The sequence below is a fragment of the Gymnoscopelus braueri genome, assembly GCF_963280865.1.
Source record: "Gymnoscopelus braueri genome assembly, chromosome: 13".
Taxonomy (NCBI): domain Eukaryota; kingdom Metazoa; phylum Chordata; class Actinopteri; order Myctophiformes; family Myctophidae; genus Gymnoscopelus; species Gymnoscopelus braueri.
Window position 1 is genome coordinate 23314112 of NC_137615.1, and position 25899 is coordinate 23340010.

At 42.7% G+C, this 25899-nt stretch overlaps 1 protein-coding gene across 5 annotated transcripts in view; it reads right to left on the reverse strand.

Moving 5' to 3' along the window:
• Positions 1-25899, reverse strand: part of asic2 (acid-sensing (proton-gated) ion channel 2) — a 454275-nt gene that overhangs the window by 175550 nt on the left and 252826 nt on the right. For 3 of the 5 annotated variants that reach the window (XM_080445999.1, XM_080445998.1, XM_080445997.1), the window contains exon 1: positions 11435-13755. The exons of the other annotated variants lie outside the window; for them this stretch is intronic. In XM_080445999.1, the coding sequence (XP_080302125.1) occupies positions 11435-12130 (696 nt within the window). In that variant the 5' untranslated portion in view covers positions 12131-13755. Of the gene's footprint in view, positions 1-11434; positions 13756-25899 lie in introns of those variants that run through there. 5 annotated transcript variants of the gene reach the window in all.

The window sequence follows — 25899 nt, forward strand, 5'->3', positions numbered from 1 at the left end:
GCAGAGGGTCACACTGGCATTGTGGTGTTTACTACAAGCCTGAAGCGGGACCTTATGAGTGTCTTCCCCCTCTGCAGGAAGAGATTGGATTGGGACACAGCCGAGGGCTGCCTCCGTTAATGAGATTGTTGAGGTCGGGGCTGCAGCTTCCCCCTGACTCAGCCTGTTGTTTATTCCTGGTCAGATCAATAGTTTATGGTCTGCTGTACAACACCATGGAAAGGTCAATGACAAACGAGACGACAAGAGCCCTGTTTTATTACCTAGATGTGCTTAAAATACAATTGGAAGGCCTCAAAGCCTTAGTGGTAATTGATCCAGCGTTGTGGATTGCGCAAAGGGGACATCTGCAAATAACCTTCAGTTAATCTCTGCATTCACTTTTACGGTCAGAGGTTTGAGAGGGAGACAGCTTGATAAAACTCCAACAGGTGGTGCTGATATCTCAGCTTCACAAAGAATGCAGTAATTAGCCAATCCGAACGGAAAACAAGCTGTGCTACTGAAAATAAATCAAAGCCACAATGTTTCCTGTTTGTGTATCATCTTCTCACTGCTTTAAAAACATACCAGACTAGCATAAGGAATCTAGTTTGAGGACGGAAATGTTCAGGTTTATCGCAGTGCAATTGATGGTTTGACACACCTCAAATCAGTACAGCTCACGTTAAAAGGAAATGCAATCATTCTATGTATGTGTTTGTATATATAAATATATATATATATATATATGTATATGTATATGTATATGTATATATATATATATATATATATATATATATATACATATATACACACACATCACACATATACAGGGGTGGCTGGTATCAATGGGCTAGTGGGGCTAAGCCCCCCCTATATTATTGAATAAAAATGAGAAATTATTATTAAAATATATATATTTTTAATTTTAAAAACATTTATATATATATATTTTTTTATTATTCAAATTTTATTAAAATGTTTTAGAATCGATTATTATACATGCTGTTGGAACCTAGAGCAGCAACAGCATCAAATAGTTACAAGAAAAACACAAAATATGTCAAAATGGGCTGATTTCTTTTAGCCCAAATCAGCTTCCACAGAGAGAGAGAGAGAGAGAGAGAGAGAGAGATAGAGAGAAAATTCAACTGCCCCTAGCGATCTGACGGTAAGGCTGACGGACATGGCAGTGGATGTGCAGCTCAAAGTGAACTTTACATAGGTATCTAGTTTGTTGCCGTACGACCTTCCTAGCCCGAGTTATTAAAGAAAAACGGGCAACAATGGCCAAAACTCAATCAAAAATCCGCGATCCAAAATCGGCAAAAGTGGCCGTTTTCAAGATGTTTTGGCCATTATCTCTGGAACGGAAGGTCCAATCTGCTCAGTTCAAAGCTTGTTTAATGTGTGACTTTGAGGACATTAAGCTCCTAGCGACACCTTTACGGGGTTTTGGGGTTTTTGGGCCTAAAAGTATGGTAATTGTTCGGACCGGCCCAATAGGGCCCAGTTAGGGCCAGGCCTTAATTTTCAAGCCCGTGGAGAACTCTTAGAGAGAGAGAGAGAGACACACAGACAGACAGACAGACAGACAGACAGACAGTCTGTCAGTCTGTCAGTCTGTCAGTCTGTCAGTCCACAGATGGAATATTCAACATGAAATCTTATACACTGCCTCCAACACACACACATACAGTAGCCTAAAACCAAGAGAAGACAGTGCCTATAAACCAGTGTGCAAGAGGCAACAAAAAGCCTCCAATAACATAATAACAACTACAATTCCCCATAACATACACAACACTAATTACACCCTAGTCTTCATGAAGCTAATTGTGGTAGGTATTTACGCACTAGAGAAAATGGCAAAATAAAATATTAAATGTGCCTTCCGTTTAGCAACAACGGCATTTTCGGGGGTTGAAAACGCACCAAAGTCAAACCCCCTTCTAGAATGAAAATCTTTGACAACGCTCAGCCTCGCGTCTCCATGTAAACATGCAATACGGGGGAAGCGGCAAAACGTGTGATGTCATGGCTAACGTCTGCTCACGCCGCCGCGTATGCTATTACATAGGTGTAAACTAGGGATGGGAAAAAAAGTAGTTTATCGACTCGATAAACCTATCAGGTACCTGCAACCGGGTAATATGACAAGAGTGGACAAGCACTGGTAGACAGAGTAAAAGGGCCATATATAAAAATATGTATTTATTTATTTTTATTGGAAATACTGTATATGGCTGGGGTGCCTAGTGGCTCAGCCGTGCTCACTGTGAGCGAGAGGACCTGGGACCAAATCCAAACCCTATCCTATCTCACATGTCTCTCCTCTAATCTCGCTTCACTGACCTATCTGGAATAAAGCAAAAGTATACACACAAAAAAAGAGACATCTAAAATAATAGAAAAGATGTGGCTGTCAAACTTGCACATTGTCGGAATATTACAGACACACCAACATCAGCAAAGCATCATCCACAGCCACAATTTAGGCTCACAGGAACCTCAGCGCTGACAGGTTATTTTATTAGTGCCTGTGTGGAACTCTCGGAAAACACTGCTCTGGGTAGTTATCGTCCGAATCTCTCGAGTCTTATACAGTGCTTGTAGAAATCACAACGCTTTCTATTCAAACATGGCGAGTTGCAGTATCCTCAGGGTCGGAAAAGGATGATGGAAATAATGAGGAATGGGGTTTGGGGGGGATTTTGACATAGAGTAGAGTGAAATTGGAAACTAAACCCTGATCACACTTGTGCCACACAGTAGAAGTAGAAAACTGACCCTTAGGGGTTATTTTGGTTACATCTGTACACTCTCTGAGTTACAAATGGATAAATGAATTTTACTGTGTACTCTGATAACTCTGTGTGTGTGTGTGTGTGTGTGTGTGTGTGTGTGTGTGTGTGTGTGTGTGAAAAAAGAACGGCTTGGAATCGGACGAAATTGTCACAGGTCCACCTGGGTTTGGTTTTGTTATTTGAAATAAATCTCTGAACGGCACGGAATCTGATCAGATTTCACATTTCCATTTCGGTCCGTTTTGTTGAAACACAACGTTAAATCATAAAGGTGGACACGTTAAAACATTAAAACTTGAACTGGATAGCTCTATGAGGAGACAAATGCTTAATCAACTTTATCAAAAAGCTGTCCTAACCAGACCAGGGTTTCCGTTAGCCGGTATTTACCGTCCTAATTGGTCGTTAATTATAACTCACCTCTGTAAGTGTTACGCTGCATTTACGCACCTACTTGTCATTAATGCATTAAAATACATGTATGACCATTATTTTTATCAGATGTCTGAGAAATTTTAATCATGCCGGACATTGGGACCGGCATTTTAAAATCCTAGCGCGACCTCTGCTCTGTATCTGTCAGTACTTGTCTCTTTTATGCCCATATATGGAGATCTCTGTATCTGTCAGTCCTTGTCCCTTTTGTGCCCATATATGGAGCTGACTGATTTGTTCGCGCCTGATGCCATGATGACACATTGAGGTTAGACAACAGACTCCATATTTGGGCGTAGCTACAGTACATTGGAAACTCCTTATTTGGTTATGGCTGAGTCATGGCAACATGAGCGTGACGATGTGGTCCGCTCAACCGCTCGCCCTCCGTTTAGGCAATTTTGATAAATATAGGAAGAAGATATTTAGATTAATATATATAGGAATATAATATAGATTAGAATATGTGAGAAATAAAATTCAATTACTTACTTCCTTGGCCTACTGGCAGTTTGTGAGATTAGCCCCAGACTCTGACTCACAGACCCTCGTTTAGACGGCTCGGCCGCTAGGAACCACAGCGTAAAAATCGAAACAAGATCTCTAGCAAAGACAAAGTAAGTCAAGGCGAAGGTAAACAGACAAATTGCTTAAAAGGATTTACTTAAAGATTACAAGGGATTTTGAAAGTGGAAAGCAAACAAAAAGCAGGATTTCATTCTAAATATACCTCTCTCACTTGAGCAGCCAGCGAGTTTATTCAGCATTTATTTGAACAATGTTCAACGTCGACTTTAGAAGGCCCATGGGTGCCCATGGCCTTCGATGAATACGTACTCGTTCTACACTACACAAAATCGTCTCACATACATAGTTGATCGATTCCATCTTGCATCAAAATTAGGCGATAATCTCTATCTGTGGCCGCCCGGGGAGAGCAATGGGAAGATGTATATCTGTGTTATACCGAGAGAGGCTTAGTAGGCCTGTCAGTTCTGGTTTGATAAGGTACGGTACAAACTGCCCAGTGCAAGGTTGGAGGGCGGTGCCTTAACTGGCCTTTGGCAATGCACTCAAGGTTATTGTTTTTTTCACGCACGCACGCACGCACGCACGCACGCACGCACGCACGCACGCACGCACGCACGCACGCACGCACGCACGCACGCACGCGCGCACACACGCACGCACACACGCACACACACACGCACAAACACACACAGCTGAAATTATGTCAGTATTTACATTGTGGAGGCTAGGCTAGGAATAAAAGGGACTGCCATAAACTACAGCACGTATCTAATAGATTTATTGATTAGGGAGCTGTCTACTAGTTCCTGTTCACTGTGATAGATTCAGAGGATCCTGCTGCTGCAAGGGGTTGGCCAGAAATATGGCCCTCATTTATATTCCCCACCATACTAGCCCATTGCTTGTTCTTTATACCAGCCCTCTCTCTTTCTCTCTTTACCACCCCCTTTGCTTTTTCTTTATACCAGCTCTCTCTCTCTTTCTCCCCATCACTCTCCATACCAACTCCCCTCTATACCAACTCGCTCGCGCTCTCTCCCTCTCCCTCTCTCTCTCTCTCTCTCTCTCTCTCTCTCGTTTTCAAAGAGTTCAAAGGACTCTGTACTGCTACACCTGTCATATCCAGCTTCTGTCAGAACGGGATTGCAAATGTACATATACTTGTATGATTCTCCAAGACAAGAAACACACATTCACTCATGCAAATATAATGTAGTCCTATGGGAGCATGCACACGCATGAGTGACTATACACTCACACTGGCGCATGGGCACACACACACACACACACACACACACACACACACACACACACACACACACACACACACACACACACACACACACACACACACACACACACACACACACACACACACACACACACACACACACACACACGGGAATTACCTCAGTCTAAGTGTGTGTGTGTGTGTGTGTGTGTGTGTGTGTGTGTGTGTGTGTGTGTGTGTGTGTGTGTGTGTGTGTGTGTGTGTGTGTGTGCGTGCATTCGTGTGTGCGTTCGTGCGTGCCCTCCCACCTTATCCCCTCTTAATCTGGCTCTCTTACATCCTTTTTGGTCTCTCAGTGCGCTAAATGCAAGGATAATGAACAGGCCGCAGGGAGTCTTTGCTGCTTAGAGCAACGGGCTAACGAGATTAACAAAGCCACTGAGGGTTGGTTAAAGGCATCAGGGCGGTCCCTCCGATCTACCATATAAGGGCTGACACCAACAGGCTGCAGCAGTGTCTGTGCCACTCACTATGGATGCAGCAATTACCAAGGCAAGGGGGTTAATACAGAAGTATTTAATATACAGCTGAAAATGGCGAGACAGCATGATGTACATTCAAACACACACACAGAACAATAAACAAACACACACACAAACAAACACACACACGCCTCTCTGAGTGGAGTTTGCATGTTCTCCCCGTGTTCCCTAGGGTAGGTACCCTCACAAAAACATGCAGTAATCCTGGTCACTATACTGCCTCCCCCTGGCCAGCCGGGGCGCCTGATGGAGGGGAAAGGAACTGGTTGGAATAACGTGTTCCTTCCTTCTACGCGCTACGTCCAACCAGGGAAGCTCTCCCCTGTCAGTTGACAAGAAGGTCAGTTGGCTCTCATGCATTGAAGGAGGCATGAGCTCGGCCCTGGCCTCCCTAGGTTGGCAGAGGGAATGTAGTGCCCAGGATTACATAGACTATATAGAGCACCGAAGTCCTGACGTCACTGCCAGTAGAGGGCGCTTTCCGCAGGTTCATGGCTTTACTTTTTGTATTGATATCCTCATTGGGGAATCTTAGATCGCTTCATATAAGAACTGTGTTCCAAAAATAAACACACCACCCTGGTGTTTTTACTCATATGGATATGAAGCATCGACTGAAGGTGTAAATGTACACATTTACCCAAAGAGTAACACAATATACACACTAGAAACGAGTCAAACAACCCAAAGACTACATTTCCCATGAACGCGGCTGCTGTGGGGACAGTGATTTCAGACCCGGAAGTAGTAGTTCTTAAGACTTTTAAGGCAGAATTAATTCCATTTTCGCCAGAATCAGGCTGTATCAAATATGAGAGAGCCACCCCCCTGACAAAAACGCCAGGGTGGTGTGTTTATGTTTGGAACACAGTTCTTATATGACGTGATCTAAGATTCCCAAATGGGGATTTCAACACAAAAAATAAAGCCATGAACCCGTGGAACAGCGCCCTCAAGTGGCAGTCTAGTGGCAGTGACGTCAGACTTTGGTGCTCTATTGGCACTGGGTGTACAAAATTGTGGGATAAAAATGTAAGTTAAAAAAAAAACGCACGCACGCTCACACGCACGCATCCCTGCAGGCTATGGGATGTAGAAGCTAAACTATTGATCAGCACGTTGGCCTAACAACATACTAGCCAGCCAATAGCAGAGCAATTGTCTCTCCTGACTGTGGGATGTAGTCTATACTATTGCGTTTGATTTGCTGCCTTGACCTATCATCAAATGTTGTGGTGTGGTTGCTAGTTGCCTCGGCCAGTCGGAATTCGGAACACAACGTTAGTTGCCATGCCAAAGTTGGTCCTGCTAGTTCCACTGTGTACAAAGCATTCTAAATCTGTACAAATTCTGATGATACACACTTATATACATGTATCATCCCTGACTGTTTATTGAACCAATATGCAGTAATAGCTAATCATATTATTTAGCCACTACACTGTTGGTAATTTGCTTGTATTTGTAATGTCATTCTGTGCAACTTTTTCAATTACACACATTTTTTTTGCACGAATCTTGCATTGTATATCATTTGTTCACAATATCCATTCCACATAATGTGTTTTTTGTCTCTAAACACTATTTGTCATTGCGGGTGTCTGCCACCGACACTCGCATCAAAATAACGCAGACACTAGACATGTATTTATTTATATATATTTTCTTTTAAAGTTAACCACTTGAACCACAGGGGAGTGCATTCGCCAAAAATAGCCGATCTACAAACTCACAACGCATCGCAACACACAGACACACAAGAGAGACCGTGGCACCTATGATTGGCACGCATGTGCACACCGCATGTGCACGGGAGAGAGACACCATTAAGTTAAAGCCCACGTCTAATTAACACCAAGTTATTAATCATGTCACATATCGAATGCACCGATACACACACCTATAACACACCTATGACTCCCGCATGTGCACACGTGTGGGAGGGAGACGCCATACCCCATGCACTTATGATTCTCGTGCATGTCGTGCATGACAAAAAGAAGACACAGTTTGACGTAACTGTATCAGCCAGTGTAAGTATTATTATAGGGGTGTGCCTCCCGCTAGAGATTTGCTCTCCAGCGAACGCCCCTTTCTTGTTATTAATGGGATCCTAGCCTGAGGGCATGTTTCTGATTAAGCACTCCATTTGCATTATGAGGCGCTGGTGCTCCTGGTTCCTTTACTGGGCAGAGGGCTCAGTGACACAGAGCAGAGCTGATAGAGGAAGCATTTCAATGCCAGGCCCAGCTAATTGTACAGTGCGTTCAAACAAATGAAAGTCATCCATTCTTATGTAGTGTCGGACACGGCCTGCTGACCATCAGAGCCAATGCACTCAAGCTATTCTACAGTAATCCACTGCATTGACTCGACTGAGAATAGGGGGTTGTCTTAGCTTTCTTGATTACTGCATTGTGAGGGCTATAATCAACTGGATATGACCGTCACTGAACCAGACAGGGAGAAATAGCGAGTCGCTGATTGGACATCAGTAGTACAGTATGAAAAAGTACAGTGACATTCACATACAGTATGTGGTCACACACACACACACACACACACACACACACACACACACACACACACACACACACACACACACACACACACACACACACACACACACACACACACACACACACACACACACACACACACACAGATCAGATTGGGCAGTTCAATATTAATATACATTTTATATATAAAGGTTAAGACTTTCTGGCAAAAGTAGGCTATAGTACAAATAGTGCAGACCATACTACGTTTCTTTACTGATTTAGACCACATTAACATAGTCAAGTGCAACAGAGTCATATTCATATATTTTTTAACATTTAAAATCAATAAATCCATTAAGACCACTGCTTAGGATAGCTGACGTCGGCTTATTTTAATTGCTGACTCCAGTCCACCTACTGGAAGTTGAGTTTCATTTAAACTAACTTGACGCCATTGGGAAGAAACCGGAAGAAACATAGAGGGAAGAAAGCTAAATTATTGATTGAAAATAAAAAAATATTTGCATTTGTTCTTGAAAATAGGTTTAGGGGCTGTTTTGGGACGGTGGCTAAAAAAGTTTATTTGTGGCCCAGAACGCTTTGAAATACAGTAACTGATAAACTGACATAAAATCTTCAACAGGTGAAAATGAGTTGGTGAGGGGTTGTATGTGGATATTGACAGGCAGCTCATGTCCCCTCTTCTTTCCGAATAAGTTCAGTCAGACAGTCAAAGTGCACGTGCGGCTTGTTTTGATGACATCATTGTTTTGTTGACACTGACTCTTAAGGCTACCTATGCTTTGTGCACCAAGTATCAAAAGAGACATCGCACTGCATGTCTCAGGACATTCTGAGTTTTGAGCAATCACACGTTCTGCAACTCACCGTCAGCATCGCCACTAAATGTAAACAAGTAAGTGGAGGTAGTCTCCTGCATCTCCATGGTAACAGAGCTTCCTTCATTTTCCCAACCAATCATGACATTTTATGGCAGCGTCTGCGACCTTTTATTTTCGCTGTGTCTGCAATGTTTGCAAAGTGATATAAAAAGTAATGCATTAGTTGTAAGACCTTGCACATACGCAGGATGTTGAGTAAACCAAAACAAACGCTCCCAAGCTCAACTACGAAAAGAACGGCATACACCGGAACAGACAAAAATATTAAAGTATTGCGATTGTGACCGACTTTTTTATGTGTCAATGACCCTCAATCGCATGATTATGAAATAACCAAATGATAATTAATTAAGTATTTTTCACGTGCTTAGTTCACAGAACAACAACTCAAAGTAAATGTAAACAATAGCCTAGCTAGTCTACTTTGCTATAAATATGCATCATTTGATCAGGAGAAGGGAGGTAGCAGAACAGAGACAAGAGAGGCAGCTGGAGCTGTAAGGTGTGATGTGAGGTCTTGAAATGGATATATTTTAGTTTTAAAATAGGCTACATTGATATTTACATTGTTCAGGGCTGCTGGCTTCATCATGCATCAATGTACAGTATATTATATAGGAGCAGGAGGGCAGCAGCAGAATCAAGACAAGAGAGAGACACAGTCACACACAGGGTCTCAGGTCTAGGTCTTGATGTGTTCTATTGTGCTTTTAACACAGAGGTGGTAGTGTCTGGTTACACACATCCATGTGCACATTGGTTGTTTGTACATTAAACAAGCAGAGACTGGGTGGCAAATGTGTCCCCCGCCCCGACTCCCCCTAATGTCTAACTCACTCGCATGCCCCAGCAGGCACGTACACACAAGTGATACAGATATACTGTAAAACCGACACGTCAGTTCCATGACGGTTCTCATTTTGTTAGTCGGCTCCGAGGCCACAGCAAAGACAATGAAAACAGAAAAACTTTCAATGGCAGTTTTTGCCTCAGAGAAAACAACCGTCAGGGTTCAAGCATGCCTCACACATGCGCACAGGCAGGCAGGCGCGCAAACGCACACACGCACACACACACACACACAAATCCTTTCCCACCAACGCAAAATAAAAAAGGATATGGTTGTCCTTAGGGGTCCTTGAGGGACGTATACAGTGCTGTAAGAGACACAGTGCTCTTTGATAAAGAATATGTTATGACGTAAGGCTCTATAGAACGGACTAATATTATTCATATGCTACGACAATGATGGTGGTAATGGGAGATATATTACTCATACTGTCCATCATCCTACAAAAGGATGAGAGAGTGCAATCTTATCTCTATTATTTTTACATAATGCTTCTGTTTAAAATGGGTTCAAATTCCAATTATCATTACCCCCTAACCTAAGCAGTACAGGACAGGAGCTCTGTAATGATAACCGAACTGGGCTGAGGTGGGAACACCAGCAGAACTGGTTCTCCACCGCATCGAACCGAACCGTACCGTTCCGCGCTCAATATGTGCATGGGGCGGCGGTGGCTCAGGGGTAGAGAGGCCGGGTAGAGTGAGCTGGAAACCGCAAGGTTCCCAGTTTGATCCCGGGTTCCCCCAGAGTTAGTGTCGAAGTGTCCTTGAGCTAGACATTGAACCCCTAATTGCTCCCGATGAGCAGGTTGGTGCCTTGCATGGTTTCCTCCGCCATCGGTGTGTGAATGTGTGTGTGAAGGTGTGTGTGTGTGAATGGGTGAATGTAATGCACAATCTATGCAAAGCGCTTTGGATAAAAGCACTATATATAAAAATGCACGATTTACCACAGTGGGGCCCCCACCAAAACTGAAAACTGATGCCAAGGTTTACAGTACACCCTCTGCATATGCAGTAGCAACACATTATCTCTTTACATCCTACCTTGCCTTATTTAAAGGTAGGGTAAGTTAAAACAAAAAGTATTTTGTTAAAAGGTTAAAGCACTATATTCTGATAGTAATCATTGCTATAGAGTGTTTGTTCAGTAACAGATGTCTCCCTGTCTCTCCAGCTCTTTAATAAACAGAAAATACATTTTTCGGTAGGTGTCAAAATCTCAGCCAATCAGGAGAAAGTACCCATTTTTAAGCTTCATTTTTATAGTGTTCCAGTTCCAATTTTGCATGCTCATTTCTTAGTGTCATCACTTCCAATTTCACTTGTTTAATCTATATCCTGATTGAGTTCTCTATCCTGATTGGATAAAATTGGAAATGAAACTGAAACGAAAATGCATTTTCTGTTTTATAAAGAGCTGGAGAGACATGGAGACTCCTGTTACTGATCAGACACTCTATAGCAATGAGTACTATCAGAATATAGAGCTATTTAACACTTATTTTAACCAAAGAAAATCACTTACCCTACCTTTAAATTAGCATAACTGATGACGTGAGACATTTTAAGTTAATGAGATGAAGCAGGCGGATACAGTGTTAATGAAGTTCAGAGTGTGGGCTACACTGTCAGCAAAGAGATGTGGACTTACAGATGTGAAGTTGTGGGGGCCGCAGGGTTCCCCTCGGTACTTGCACGCGAGCATCATGTCCTCCAGCTGGTGGCCGAGTCTGTCCATAAACTCCAGGTTGGTTCCCTCAAAGTTTCTGGGCGGTAGAAAGAGCCTGAAGTCCGAGAGCTTGGTGAACCACGGCCGCCGGTCCTCCTGAAGCAAGTCCAGAACCAGGGGTCTAGCGGTCCGGTTGGCAAGCAACAGGCCCAGCCAGTGCCCGGCGAAGTATAGGTCGCTCTTGGTGAGCTTGTAGAGGCGGATGGGGTTGTTATTACAGATGGTGACGGCAGGGAAGGCCAGCTCCTTGGCCCACTCTGTGTGAATCCGTGTGTAGGTAGGGAAGGAGAGCCAGTGGAGCAGACGGTTGGAGGACCAGGATATGAGTAGGCCCAGTGAGGTGCAGAGGGCCAGCAGCCAGAACGCCCTGCGGCCCATGGAGCCACCGGGGACGCAGACGTGCCTCAGGCCATGGAGGCGAGTCCTTGACAGCAGGGTGGAGGTGATCTCGGCCAGGCTCGGCTTCGGGGGACGGCGCACATGCCCCCCCCTCCTGATCACAGCCGGGGACCCGTGCCGGAGACAGCGCCCCTCCAGAGCCATGGCAGCCCACAGCGATCCTAAAGACACGGGAAAGGCTTCATTTCCCAACCAGGCCTCAGGGGCAGGCGCCCACATGTAGCTCCAGGGTAACGGTAAACGCAGTGCTGTAATCCACACCAGGATATGCGCTTAGCCTTGCAACAGTTACTTGCACTCCACATGAACTCCAACGGTGCATAGACGCAAGCGCAAAGAAAACAAATAAAAACAGCTTTGGGATATAAAATCTCCTTTTTGGTGATGCAGGACCCTTGATTAACTTTAGCTCTCAGCTACTGATCAGCTACAGTCATCTCTCCTGAGTTCCAAGTCTATTTATCACCCTTGATCCTGGGATTTTTCCAATGGCCCACAAGTCAGTGAAAAAAAGTAATACTAATATCAGCCATGCAAATGTGCTCCAAGCCAGGTGGCTTCTACACACTGTGATTCCAGCATCAATCACCATGTGACAGTGAACCGGAGAAGATGAGACAGGGAGAGCGAGAGAGAGGAGATGGAGAGGGCGAAGGATGGGAGTGAGACTAAGGACAAAACGATTAAAGAAAAGTAGGCAGTAGGAAGAAGATGGAAGGAGGGAAGGTAATTAATAAATAAGGGGGTGGGGTGGAGAATGGACTGGAATAACTGGTGGTGTAGTCCGTCAGAGGTGCGGATCGATGCTGGTGTGTTCCACTGCTTTGAATTTCCTTCTGCTGAGTCAAGTGTGTCTGTTTGGGCTTCTCGGCCGTACAGCGACGTTCATCTCAGTTCACCCATGGCCCGCCATCTGATAAGCCTACTATATCAACCGGAGCCTGCATTCATTTCATTATATTCATCATATTAAGCGCAAAGTCTCACTCACAGGCTCTTTTTTCCGCTTTTTTTTTTTGCTGTCACACTTTAATGAGCTCACTTTTCGCGTGCCGACTTAATTCTTGACGTCATTTGATTGCCTGCCCGCCCCAACACCCCTTCTTCTGTGATCTTCTGTCGGCTCACTGTCTCCAGCGTCGGGTCCTGCGGGTTAGTGCGCGGGTAGCACTTTCATCCTCTGAAAACACGCATGCTAAACTTAGCCTGCTTTTTTTTCACGTGGAGAAAGACGCACTCATGCAAATTACGCATCGCACACACCGCAAACTCGCAAATGATTTCCTGCGGAGTGTACCGGAACAGAACTGGCTGCTATTTATTTCACGCATTTATTATTCACGCTCTGCTCTCTCAGGATCGCTTTTCTCTCTCTTTTATCAGTGGAGTTCCTCCTCTCCCCCTCGGCCCATTTCTCTGTCGACACCACAGCACTTTGCAATTCAAACATCTACTCACGTTTTTTCTTTTCTCCGTTCTAAAAATAGGCTACTCTCCAAAATCATGTCCATAATCGCTCATCATGGTTCTCCTTCTCTTCTCTCCCTCGCTCCAGCACAGCCCGTTAAACTCTCCCTTGCTATCAGTTTGCCATCCTTTTATTTTATTTTCCACTCCACTCCGCGCACGCACGCACCATCCTCTCTTCTCCACGCTGTGCTCGCCGAACGCGCTCTGCTGCTCCGCGTCCCCACGCGCTTCACTGCAAGCTGCCCTCGTCGTTCCCCTCTCTGAGCGAGTTGGTCTGTTCTCCCCTCGGTGGTCCTCCTCGGTCCTCCTTCCTCCCCTCACAGCGCGACCGTTCCTCTCGATGCCGTGGCCGGGTCTAAAGACATCTCCGTGCAAACACCTCCTCTCCTCTTCCTCCTGAGTCCTGACTGAGTCGTGTCCACTGTCCACACACACAGACAGTCAGTCAGAGAGTGTCTTCTGTCTCCCACTCTCTCTCACACAGCCCCAAACACCCTGCGCCCTTCGTCCGTTCCCCTCTGTTTGTCTGCTGAACATTACCGTGGCCACAGCACACACCGATATACAGGAGTGCACTGACTGACTGTACACTGTGCGTGCGTGCGTGTTCAGATACTAAAGTCTTTAGCTGTCTAAAATACATTTATGATGGCTAAATTCACCAGAACACTAGATGAGTCACCTTCAGCTGGCTCCCATGAATACATGGGGGGTTTATATTGCGATGTATTGATAAGGCAAAATTACGATTTATTTAAAAAATATATATAGTCATATAGTAGCTAGCCTATAAATTAAGAGCACAGCACCATACAATCAGAGCTAAAAAAAAAGCTAACTTTTTATGTAATCAGAAAGGTGGGGTCTGCATTTATAATTATCACAGTCCCTGTAACATCCAACATCATTATAACAGTCATTTTTGTGCAATCTGAGCAAAGGAAACATTTGTAAATAATAATAATAATAATAATAACAATAGTAAAAGACAGAAATTAATTACATCTTCATTTCTTTATCAATACATGGTGTTTTTGAGAATCAATAGGGTAGGCCTATCACAAAACATACATATAGCCTACATAGGCCTATAACAATATATTGTGCAGTGGTTCACAAATGGGGTGCCAAAGTCCATGTGCCTTGGGATTATGTGACCACGCATTAACCTATTCTTGCAATATACTGTATACAACTATGCGAAAAGTTAGGAACAGTTTTTTTATTGACTATATAAGTAGGCTACATTGTGCACATGAATTCCCAATACAGATGCGAACTAGAAAAAGTGCTCATCGGAGCACAGGTCTCCGCCAGGTCAGGGTAGGTTATTGTGGGCCAGCAATGTTCGGAATTCGGCAATCGGGATGGAATATGAAAAATCGGACGGCTCCGTCTTGATCACATGACTATAGAGATAATGTGTAATGTTTGGACAAAATCTGTAGGATTAATATAAAAAATGTGTGTTTAAAAATCAGCCTCCTTGGTGGCGCTATAACAGGATGTGAAAAGGGTGGCATTTCTTCCTCGGCCTAGTGGGAATGTGCGTGCAAAGTTTCACGGCAATCGGACGCTGCATTCATGATTTGAGGCATTTTGTTCAAAATGGGCCACTCCTGCAAAATTTTGATGCAAATCTTAGCCAATCAGGATGGAATATGTAAAATCGGACAGGTCTGTGTTGATTACATGACTATAGAGATAATGTTTACCGATTTGAGTGATGTTTGGACAAAATCTGTAGGAGCAATATCAAGAAATGTGTTTTGCAAAAATTGCCCTCTGGTGGCGCTATAAAAGGCCAATGATAAAAATGCAGAGCAGAGGTTTTTACTTGGCCTCTAGGGAGTGTGCGTGCAAAGTTTCGCGCTGATCGGTCCAGTTATAGGTAAAAACGCAAATCGGCCTGTTATAGCGCCACCATAAGGCCAATTTAGAAAAATGTAGGGTGGCATTTCTTTCTTGGCCTAGTGGCAATGTGCGTGCAAAGTTTCACAGCAATCTCTGTGTTCATGATTTGAGGCATTTTGTTCAAAACAGAGCACTCCTGCAACCTTTGGAAGCCAATCTTAGCCAATCAGGATGGAATATGAAAAATCTGACAGACCTGTTTGGTTTAATGACTATAGAGATGCTGTGTAACGATTTGCATGATGTTTGGACAAAATCTGTAGGAGTAATATTTAGAAAATTTGCGGACGGACAGGGTGGAAAACATAAGTTATACCCTAAAAATGTCCAACTTTTTATTTGGCAATAATAAATAAAAGCAAACATTTGCAGAGTCATGGCACGTTATAGATGTTATTTAACAGGGAAATTAATACAGGTGTGCCTTGAGATTTTGACTTGCCGTTTGATGTGCCTTCATGGGCACAAACATTTTGAAAAGCACTGTTGAAGTGTATAGCCTACAGTATTATCTTACACCCCTAGTATGACAGGTTAGAATAACACTGGATTCTACTGTGCATAAAAATGAATTGCAAAGCATAAAAGAACGCAGTGTCAGCTTATCTAACATTGTTAGAATTACTGTCGTTTATTTACGGTAAAATTTGGCTTGTAGCCTAAATATGTAGCAAACTGTGGCTCAATAATGTAGTGTGTCATCAGTGCACATGTTATATAAGCAATAATAGCAAAACACCTAGATGTCATCTACTTCTGTCTCTCTCTGGAGGGTTTTTACCTCTACAGTATATCCTATGTACTTTACATCATATATACCTTTTTCGTACACTTACATATGAGATTAACGAATGGTACATCTATAAATAATAGAGGACAAGTTAATGCTCGCTCTACAACAGCAATTGCTGCATTGGTCATATTCAGAAAACAAATAAAACTCTCCACAACACCTTGCAGTGAAAAAAGTATGGGAGAGGGAGATCTGTTAGCGTGGTTTGTTTATTAAATGAATGCGCTGTCGCTCATTTGCAAATAAAACAGAGAAGTGTATTCACCAGTATTCTTCCTCCAATAATAGCCAAGTTGTTTCTCATACATCTACAACAGGGTTTGTATGGATTATGTATGTATGTATGTGCACTCCGTACTCTATTTATGTGTACAGTATGTATGTATGTAGCCTACTGTATGTATGTATGTATGTATGTATGTATGTATGTATGTATGTATGTATGTATGTATGTATGTATGTATGTATGTATGTATGTATGTATGTACGTACGTACGTACGTACGTACGTAGTCTGCGTGCGTATGTATGTAAGCAACAAAAAATATTTAGATCAATTACCCTAAACTAGACCATACCCGTAGGGGGATATGAGCACCCAAGCCCCGGTGAAGGGCGCAGGCGAAAGTACAGACCTTGCTGCCTGTTTCTCGCGCTAAACCCGCGAAACCTGGCAACGTTATCTCCCATTGTTTGACACATAATGGCTAATAAAAAGCTGAGATTCGATGAAATTGAGAAACGGGCTTCGCAGTTAAGTTCAGATGGCAATGGGCAATGGCTGTGTGCAAAAGAGCAATTGCTTCAGCCAGTGAGGAGAACCGGGCAGCTTCACCGACGACTACAGACGCGACTACTACACGACTACAGAGGTTTGTCAAATTATAGGAGGATGACTAGGCCTAGTCTCAACACATACATCTTTTGAATCTGTATTTTGTGAAATAAATGTGTAGGCCATCATCGTACTGTAAATGTATAATCTACCAACGCTGTCATTTCATTGTGTGTGCATGATGTGTGAGAGAGAGGAGAGAGGAAAAAGACAACTGAATGGATTATACAGCTTTAGCATGCTCGTCTTATGAAAGAAAATGCTTGATGATTCTGGGACTGCAGTCTGCTACGTCAGTCAATTTTGTGTCTGTGTTTTGAGAAATAAATAAATAGGCTATAGTTTAATAATCTACTTACAACTGCTGTCAAAGGCAAAGTCAAATGGTTGTGTCACATGTCACGTCTCTGATTCTGCAAGCAATGTATAAACACTTTGTTAGATTCTGTGTAGAAAGGAAATATTGTATTGTCAATATTGCGCAATCTCTATGTAAAAGTGGCTTTTGTATGTCCCCTCAAATGTAGGCCAATCACAGCTCTTGCCGCTACTACGTGCATGATGTCACAAAATGCCTAAAGTGCAAGTGACATGCAGCAGTGCAGGTTTGTTTACAATCTGCAAAATTGTGATTTGCTATTGATAGTTCACAATTGGACAGGAAGGCCACACCGTTATAGACTCTATGGGCCTTATTTAGACGATCTATGGAGCACAGCACAGAACGCAAGATAGAAAATGTGAGGTAAGTCAGGGTGACCAGTGTTGGTGCCAAGTTTGGTGCGGATCGGAGCAACGGTGCGCCTCGAGGGTCTGCATGTTAAGTTTGTGACGTCCACCGTCCGTCCGCCCGCCCGCCGTCGGTTGACCCTCTAGTCTAGGCAATTTTAATATATTGTCACGGAGGTATGTTTCTCAATTTATTGTGACAATTTATATTTATGCATGGTTACAGGAGGGGGGGAAATTACTTGCATAAACTGCTCAGTGACGTCATTTTGTAGTTATCACCTAACCCAAAGGGACAAAGTGGTGGATGGTAGCATGTTGCCCCCTTTAGACAGCAGGTTATCTGGGGTGCTAACACCAGTGCACAGCGCTAGCTAGGATGGTATAAGCCTCTGAAATAGTCATGGATGTGGTTTGGGCATTATCATATCAACGACGACATAATAACTCGCTAATTTTCAATTATGTTCTTGATTTAAACCACCAATTAAATCATGACAAAGACATGCGTCCTGTGCGTCCTTGTGTCATACCTCTTTGGATATTGACAGCGGCCCATTGAGCAGAGACATAAAGAAAGCCAGGACGGCTGAGAACGCAAAGGGTTCACGTCATTCTTACAGGATGAGAGTTATACGTATATGACATTGTGAGTTACCAAGGCTAAACTAATTATTTGCAAGGCTGTTTTCCCTGCTGGGAAAATAAGATATTAAAAAAGTAAAACACGTCCATGTATATAGGCTAATGCACACATAGCCAACATTCAACACACAACATGGAAATGTTAGGGGCATGCAGATTTCCTCTAATACCTAAGCCCAGTAACATTCACACTCAGCCTAGAGCAAAAATCTGAGGCAGCCTTCCAGACCTTGGATCTACAGGCTGAATAATTAGCCCAGAGCCATTAAGAGAGGTTTTCAATCCAACAATGCAATATGTGTGCAGAGCTGCTCAAACACTCAACATTTCCATATGGGGAATTCATTAAGAATAATACAGTAGAAAGTCCGTTCTTTAGGCTAAAATGATGCACATGATGGAGTGCATTTCCCCTGAAATTATTCTCCATTGTTATGTGGCACATGAGATTAGTGGAGGCGCAATAGCAGAGATAGGACTCATCATGATCAAAAGAGTATAATAAAAATTATAATTAAACATTCATACATGCATGATAATGAGGCCTAGAATGTTTCAGAGAATGCAACAGGAGAAATAAGACAATTATTATACACACGCACACACACACACACACACACACACACACACACACACACACACACACACACACACACACACACACACACACACACACACACACACACACACACACACACACACACACACCTCGACAGTGGTTCTGACTGTAGTCTCCACAAGTCGTACATGAGTCAGGGGGATACAGGCTTTGCACTGGCGTTCTCCCTGTGAGGAGAGGCATGGGGAGTAGATGAAGGATGGGGTGGGTGAGTTAAATACAGTGTATTTTGTGGTGGCCTGCCATCCATCAAAACCACAGCATGAATTAAGATGACAGCGATAGCAGGTAGTGGGTAGCTTCACCTCCCCCTTGTTCTAAACGACCTGCTTCCTAAAAAGGAATAGCAAGAATAAATCCCCAGGTGACCAGCAGTTAAGCTAATAGATTGATGGTCTCTTGATCGCCCTTCACCACACAGTCATTATAGCTATTAGTTGTTGTCAGGGCCCATGGGATAACCTTGAAATGGGTTTAGGACCTATGACAAGAGGAACAGGGCTTTCGCTGGGGCCTATTTTTCAAAACGCACCGCTGTTTCTGATGATAGCATATGGTGCTGCAGTATTCATTAAATATTGTCTTATCTGTTGGACTGAATCATGTTCAAGCTATGAATTGGTTTACTCACACTGTGTGAAATGTTAGTTTTTCTGCCCTAGGGCCTAAGGTAGAGGTGAGAAGGTCCAATATGCTGACATGCAATGATGTCGTCAGTCTTCAGAAGTAAGAACTTCAGTGTTTCTTTTTGAAGTTGAAAACTGCGCACTGCATGCCAGTGTACAGTTATTTCCTGCATTGCATTGTCTTCAACACAATCTTGGCACATATGGACATTTTACATAGGCAGCTCTGTCAACCCTGTTAGGGTTGATAAAAAAATCTATATGCTATAAGTTAGTCTCAGGAGGGAAAGTGAGCCACTGTAGTCTCCTAAGAGGAGACTACAGTGGCTCTTCCTTATTAATCAGAGAAGAGGTACAAAATGAGTACATCTTGCAGGGCAAATTTATGTCAGACTCAGTATTAAACAATACTTGTTCTTCAAACCTTCTTCAAAGGTGTTCATAGGCTTATATCTTAAATGAAAAGACTGACCATGGTTGCTACAACATTTGACAAAGTAGGCTGTAGGAGTTTAACTTGAAATCTTTAGACATTTTTAATACAATTAATGCAATTATTAATGCTGGCAGAATTGGGTGGGGTATTCTGTTTATGGTATAATCAATGAAGACCTTGGGGTCACCAAAATCATTAGGGTTCATAAGGCCCCCAGAAACAAAAGACAAATTGTCTATCTGTTGAGTTGATCAAATGAATGGGAAAATTGTATGTTCAAGAATATACATTTGAATGTAAAGTGTGCTGGTAAATGTGCAAATACCCGTCACACAATTCTACAAAAATATAAAATAACTGTATTAATCCCAGGTGACCAGCAGTTAAGCTAATAGATTGATGGTCTCTTGATCGCCCTTCACCACACAGCCATTATAGCTATTAGTTGTTGTCAGGGCCCATGGGATAACCTTGAAATGGGTTTAGGACCTATGACAAGAGGAACAGGGCTTTCGCTGGGGCCTATTTTTCAAAACGCACCGCTGTTTCTGATGATAACATATGGTGCTGCAGTATTCATTAAATATTGTCTTATCTGTTGGATTGAATCATGTTCAAGCTATGAATTGGTTTACTCACACTGTGTGAAATGTTAGTTTTTCTGCCCTAGGGCCTAAGGTAGAGGTGAGAAGGTCCAATATGCTGACATGCAATGATGTCGTCAGTCTTCAGAAGTAAGAACTTCAGTGTTTCTTTTTGAAGTTGAAAACTGCGCACTGCATGCCAGTGTACAGTTATTTCCTGCATTGCATTGTCTTCAACACAATCTTGGCACATATGGACATTTTACATAGGCAGCTCTGTCAACCCTGTTAGGGTTGATAAAAAAATCTATATGCTATAAGTTAGTCTCAGGAGGGAAAGTGAGCCACTGTAGTCTCCTAAGAGGAGACTACAGTGGCTCTTCCTTATTAATCAGAGAAGAGGTACAAAATGAGTACATCTTGCAGGGCAAATTTATGTCAGACTCAGTATTAAACAATACTTGTTCTTCAAACCTTCTTCAAAGGTGTTCATAGGCTTATATCTTAAATGAAAAGACTGACCATGGTTGCTACAACATTTGACAAAGTAGGCTGTAGGAGTTTAACTTGAAATCTTTAGACATTTTTAATACAATTAATGCAATTATTAATGCTGGCAGAATTGGGTGGGGTATTCTGTTTATGGTATAATCAATGAAGACCTTGGGGTCACCAAAAGCATTAGGGTTCATAAGGCCCCCAGAAACAAAAGACAAATTGTCTATCTGTTGAGTTGATCAAATGAATGGGAAAATTGTATGTTCAAGAATATACATTTGAATGTAAAGTGTGCTGGTAAATGTGCAAATACCCGTCACACAATTCTACAAAAATATAAAATAACTGTATTATATGAATTTCTATCTGGGTGGCAAATTGAAGGGAAACAAATAATACATAAAAATGTAAAAGGTAGTATGAATCATAAGTGTGTGTGTGTGTGTGTGTGTGTGTGTGTGTGTGTGTGTGTGTGTGTGTGTGTGTGTGTGTGTGTGTGTGTGTGTGTGTGTGTGTGTGTGTGTGTGTGTGTGTGTGTGTGTGCATGTGTGAGGACTCTGACATGTGAGATACACTGGGTAAATAGATAATGGGTGGTGACTGGTGACATGCCTGACCAGGCTGCTGTTGCCAAGCCATAGAAAGATCCTTCACCCAAACTAACTGTGGGTGAAGTCAAGTGCAGTCTAGGCTGGAACTCAAGCTCCCAGTTTGCCAGAGTATTTTCCCTCAGTTAAAAACGTTTGGACGTTATTCAGGATGCAATGGACAACGTTGCGGCTTAGAAGGAACTCTGTGCTCCCTACATTTGATCAGTCAGAGGTGTGAGAAGCTTAAATGCATTACCAAGACAAATGAAAGTCGAGCTTTAGTGTGCACCATGCGGGGTACACAAGTGGAACAAGTAATGGTTCTTTTATTACAGACGGTTGATATCACGTCCGTTTCTCACAGATGTAATTAATGCTTCCAGAGCAGCAATTTAGATGCTGATCATAGAGGGTAATAGGGAGCATTCGTTATGAAAAACTTGAAGTCAAGAAAGTGCAGCAAACTATCACTGTCTCACATATTCCAATAAAAATGCCTTGAAATAACACCACCAATAATAACAAAAAAAACAAAGACTTGTTTTTCAGAAGACTGATCGACAGTACTGTATGCTTTGTGATGTAGATTGATAAAGGAGCAATCATAAAACTTCTCAACGTCTACATGTTACCATGGTAACATGGAATACAGATTCAAGGTCTTCTATTCTAATTTTAAAAAAAGAGAAAAGGATGGACTGAGGTCTTTCTAGATCTCTTGTCACTCACAAGGTATGTTCTCTTTTGAAAGGGGACTTTAATGAAAGGAGCATCTTTTTAGGTTCACTGAAGCACCAATATATCTTATTAATTCACTTTAGTACTGTCCTGATTTTCATCCTCAGTTTACACTGCTTGTTGATGTGAAAAAAAGGTCCAGTGGGTTAAATAACAGATGTTTGCCTGCTATTAACGTCAGCATGCCAGACATCAGCGCTTTCTGTCACACATTATTGTGTGTGATTAGCACTGACAATAATTCAATTTAATTCAAAGAGGCTTTATTGGCATGAGAAAACAAACATTAAGCAAATGTGAAATAAACAGTAAAAACAAAGAAAAGTATGCACAATAAAAAGGGATTAAAGGAATGTGTAAACGGTGCTGACACTAAAAAAAAGAAAAATTGCTACAAATTGCAATTGTATAGAACCTTTAGAACTTAAAAAAAAAACTATTATCTAAAATAGTTCAAACAGCAGCAGTTTTTGTTGTTGAACATAATTGTAATCTTAGGTTTACTGTTAGGGCCCACGTCTGAGAGAATTTGTGCAGGAGATCAAGATGCTGCTGTAAACCTTTTTGGCTGGGGACAACGCTGCTGATGTCAGGCATGCCGGCATAATACAGTATGGGTGCCGAAATTGAGCTGATGTTGGGCATGTCCACACCATATATGGGCTGTATGGAGTGGAGGGAGAGACAGAGAGGACGAGAGGGAAGGAGTGAAGGAGGAAGATGGAGAAGTCAAGTGAGGCGTGGAGGGACAGAGGGAGGTTGTGATTGACATCAGATTACATTAGAAGAGCTTGATCAGCGAGAGAGAGAGAGAGAGAGAGAGAGAGTGGGTATGTGTGTAAGAGACAGACCGACAGACAGACCGACAGACCGACCGACCGACCGACCGACCGACCGACCGACCGACCGACCGACCGACCGACCGACCGACCGACCGACCGACAGACAGACAGACAGACAGACAGACAGACAGGGGAGAGAGGGATGGGAGAGGGGAGGGAAGGGGATGGAGAGGGGGAGGGAGGGGGAGAGAGGGAGGGAGGGGCAGGGAGGGAGAGTGACAGGGGGAGGGGAGAGAAAAGCCCTTTTTCACCCACACAATAATCCAGCCAAAGCTGGGTACTGAAAGCTGACCAAGCTGATCGACACGTCTGGAAGCGCAACCCCAGAAACTGCTTGTCATTCATAATTTCAATGTCATTAGTTTTTCTATGCAGGGATATATCAAATACTTGTTATCACCCAAGTGAACTTTAATTTGAACAGAACAGCATCACAAAATGGATTGGAAAATGCTCTAATGTAAGCATACTGTAACATAAGTGAATTGCACTCAGGCCACCTCCAGTGTTTACAGTAGGAAACTATTGGAAGCAAAGACACAGGCCTAATGAATTCCAATTAAGTCATTGGCACAACTGGGGAACATTACCAAGCAATGTGACACAATCTCTGGGGAGGGGGGAATAAATCAATACAAAAAAATGTAGGCCTAGAAATTCATCAAAAACGTATTTCTGAAGGGGGATATACTGTACGGTACACAATGTAACTAAATTATACAGTACAGTTAAGCTCAATGTATTCATATACTGTAGTACAAAATGTTGTGCATTGTTGCACATGTGGCAATATTATATGACATACAGTTTAAGATCAACATCACATGTGATCATTGGGTTAGACAGTTGCATATAAATGGCTGAATTATTGCTGCTCGTGACTCTGTATGCTGATGTCACCATGGCCCTTTTTTACCCCACAGAAAACCCTTGAACATTTTAATGACTTAATGCAGTGGTTCTCAACCTTTTATGGATCAGGGCCCACCCATCTAACCACTTAACACGTTAAGTGGCCGGATGGGTCAGCCGCATGCATTTTCAGAACACGTTTATTTTAATGATCAATCAATCAATTGTGTTCTGGCTTGGATCAATGGAGCCAATTAGTATAGCCTTACTTAAGTTGCTATTTATCAGTATCACAATGAAAACTCACTTTTCAATGTTTTAAAGAAAAAAATAACATGACTTTTTTCACAATCTTCTTAATATATATATTATAGTTTTTATGTAGTAGTGTCTTGCCAATTATTTGGGGGCCCACTTCCAATATCCTCACGGCCCCAATCCACCAGGTTGAAAATCGCTAGCCTGGAAACCAGACGAATCTGCCATTGCAAATAAAAATGCCCTCAGCAGATTTGGTCTGGCACCGCTCAGTTGCGATTGGATTTCACTCCCTCTGAAGTAATGAGGGACCAATCAGGGCCCAGTATGCAAATTTGGGGCGGGTTTATCATCAGGGGCATTTTTTTTATTCGCCCCTTGGAAATGCAGGTTCCACACAGAGCTTCCAGACTAATATCTACACAGTGAAATTAGTCTGGCCATTCCAGGCTAGAAAATCGCTGACTTATCTATAGGCACTTATCCTTCGGTTTCAATCACACTCTCCTTTTGTCATTTCTCTTATGTCAACACTTTTGGCTCAATGCATCCAAAGAAAAACATTCACCTGTGGCTGAAAATCAATACTTTTGTCTTTACAGTGATTCAACATCATTTACTATTATTGTAAAATTGAACCTGTACAAACAAAATCACACCCAGTGTGAAGTGAGCGGTGCTATTTATGAGTTATTAATTTCATCATGCATCTCGGTAGACAATCACAGCACGTCCTGCGAAGTGACTTGCTTACATTTTTTACATTATTATTAATTTCATCATGCGTCTCGCTAGCCAATCACAGCACGTCTGCGAAGTTTGAAGTTAATTTCATCATGTGTCTCGCTAGCCTCGCTAGTGATCGCCTATGAATTGAATACCAAGGCCCTCATTGGAAACAAGTCCGCAAGGACTTTTATGAACGGACCTGTTAGACAAAGTATTTTAAATGTAACTGTGCTGTTTTAATTTTTTTGCCTAATAAAATATTCAATCAATCAATCAAAAAGCCAATCACAGCACGTCCTGTAGAGCTAGCCTATGGGCGTGTTTTCCACAGCATGGCGTCACAGTTAGACACATTTTCACGACAGAAAGAAAAACGTTCACCACGGATGGGTCCTAAACCCTCTTATAGGAGTGGTTGCACCGCTCAAAAAAAGAGGGAGATGTAGTAACTCTGAGGACCCTATTGAAGACCATGTGCTTTATAGAGTCCTCCCATAGAACAAAATACATATAAAACAGTTGTATTTTATGCTGAGTCCTCCAATTCTCCATCAGTCATGGCTGCCAGTTCCCACCTGATGTTGTGTGGGAGTTCTGACCGCTCCAGACCGCACTGAATAACTGCTAGCTTGCATAATGTCTTAAGACTAGGACTCAAGTCTAAGATGTACATGTCATTGTTGGGTGTGTTGTGTCCTTTATATCCTCCAAAGATGATTACACGATCTCCCACCATGCAACAGCAGCCCTCTGTCGTAAAAATCGGATCATTCACCTTGGGCTTAACCTCCTTCCAGGAAAAGGTCTCTGGACTGCATCTCCACATATCAT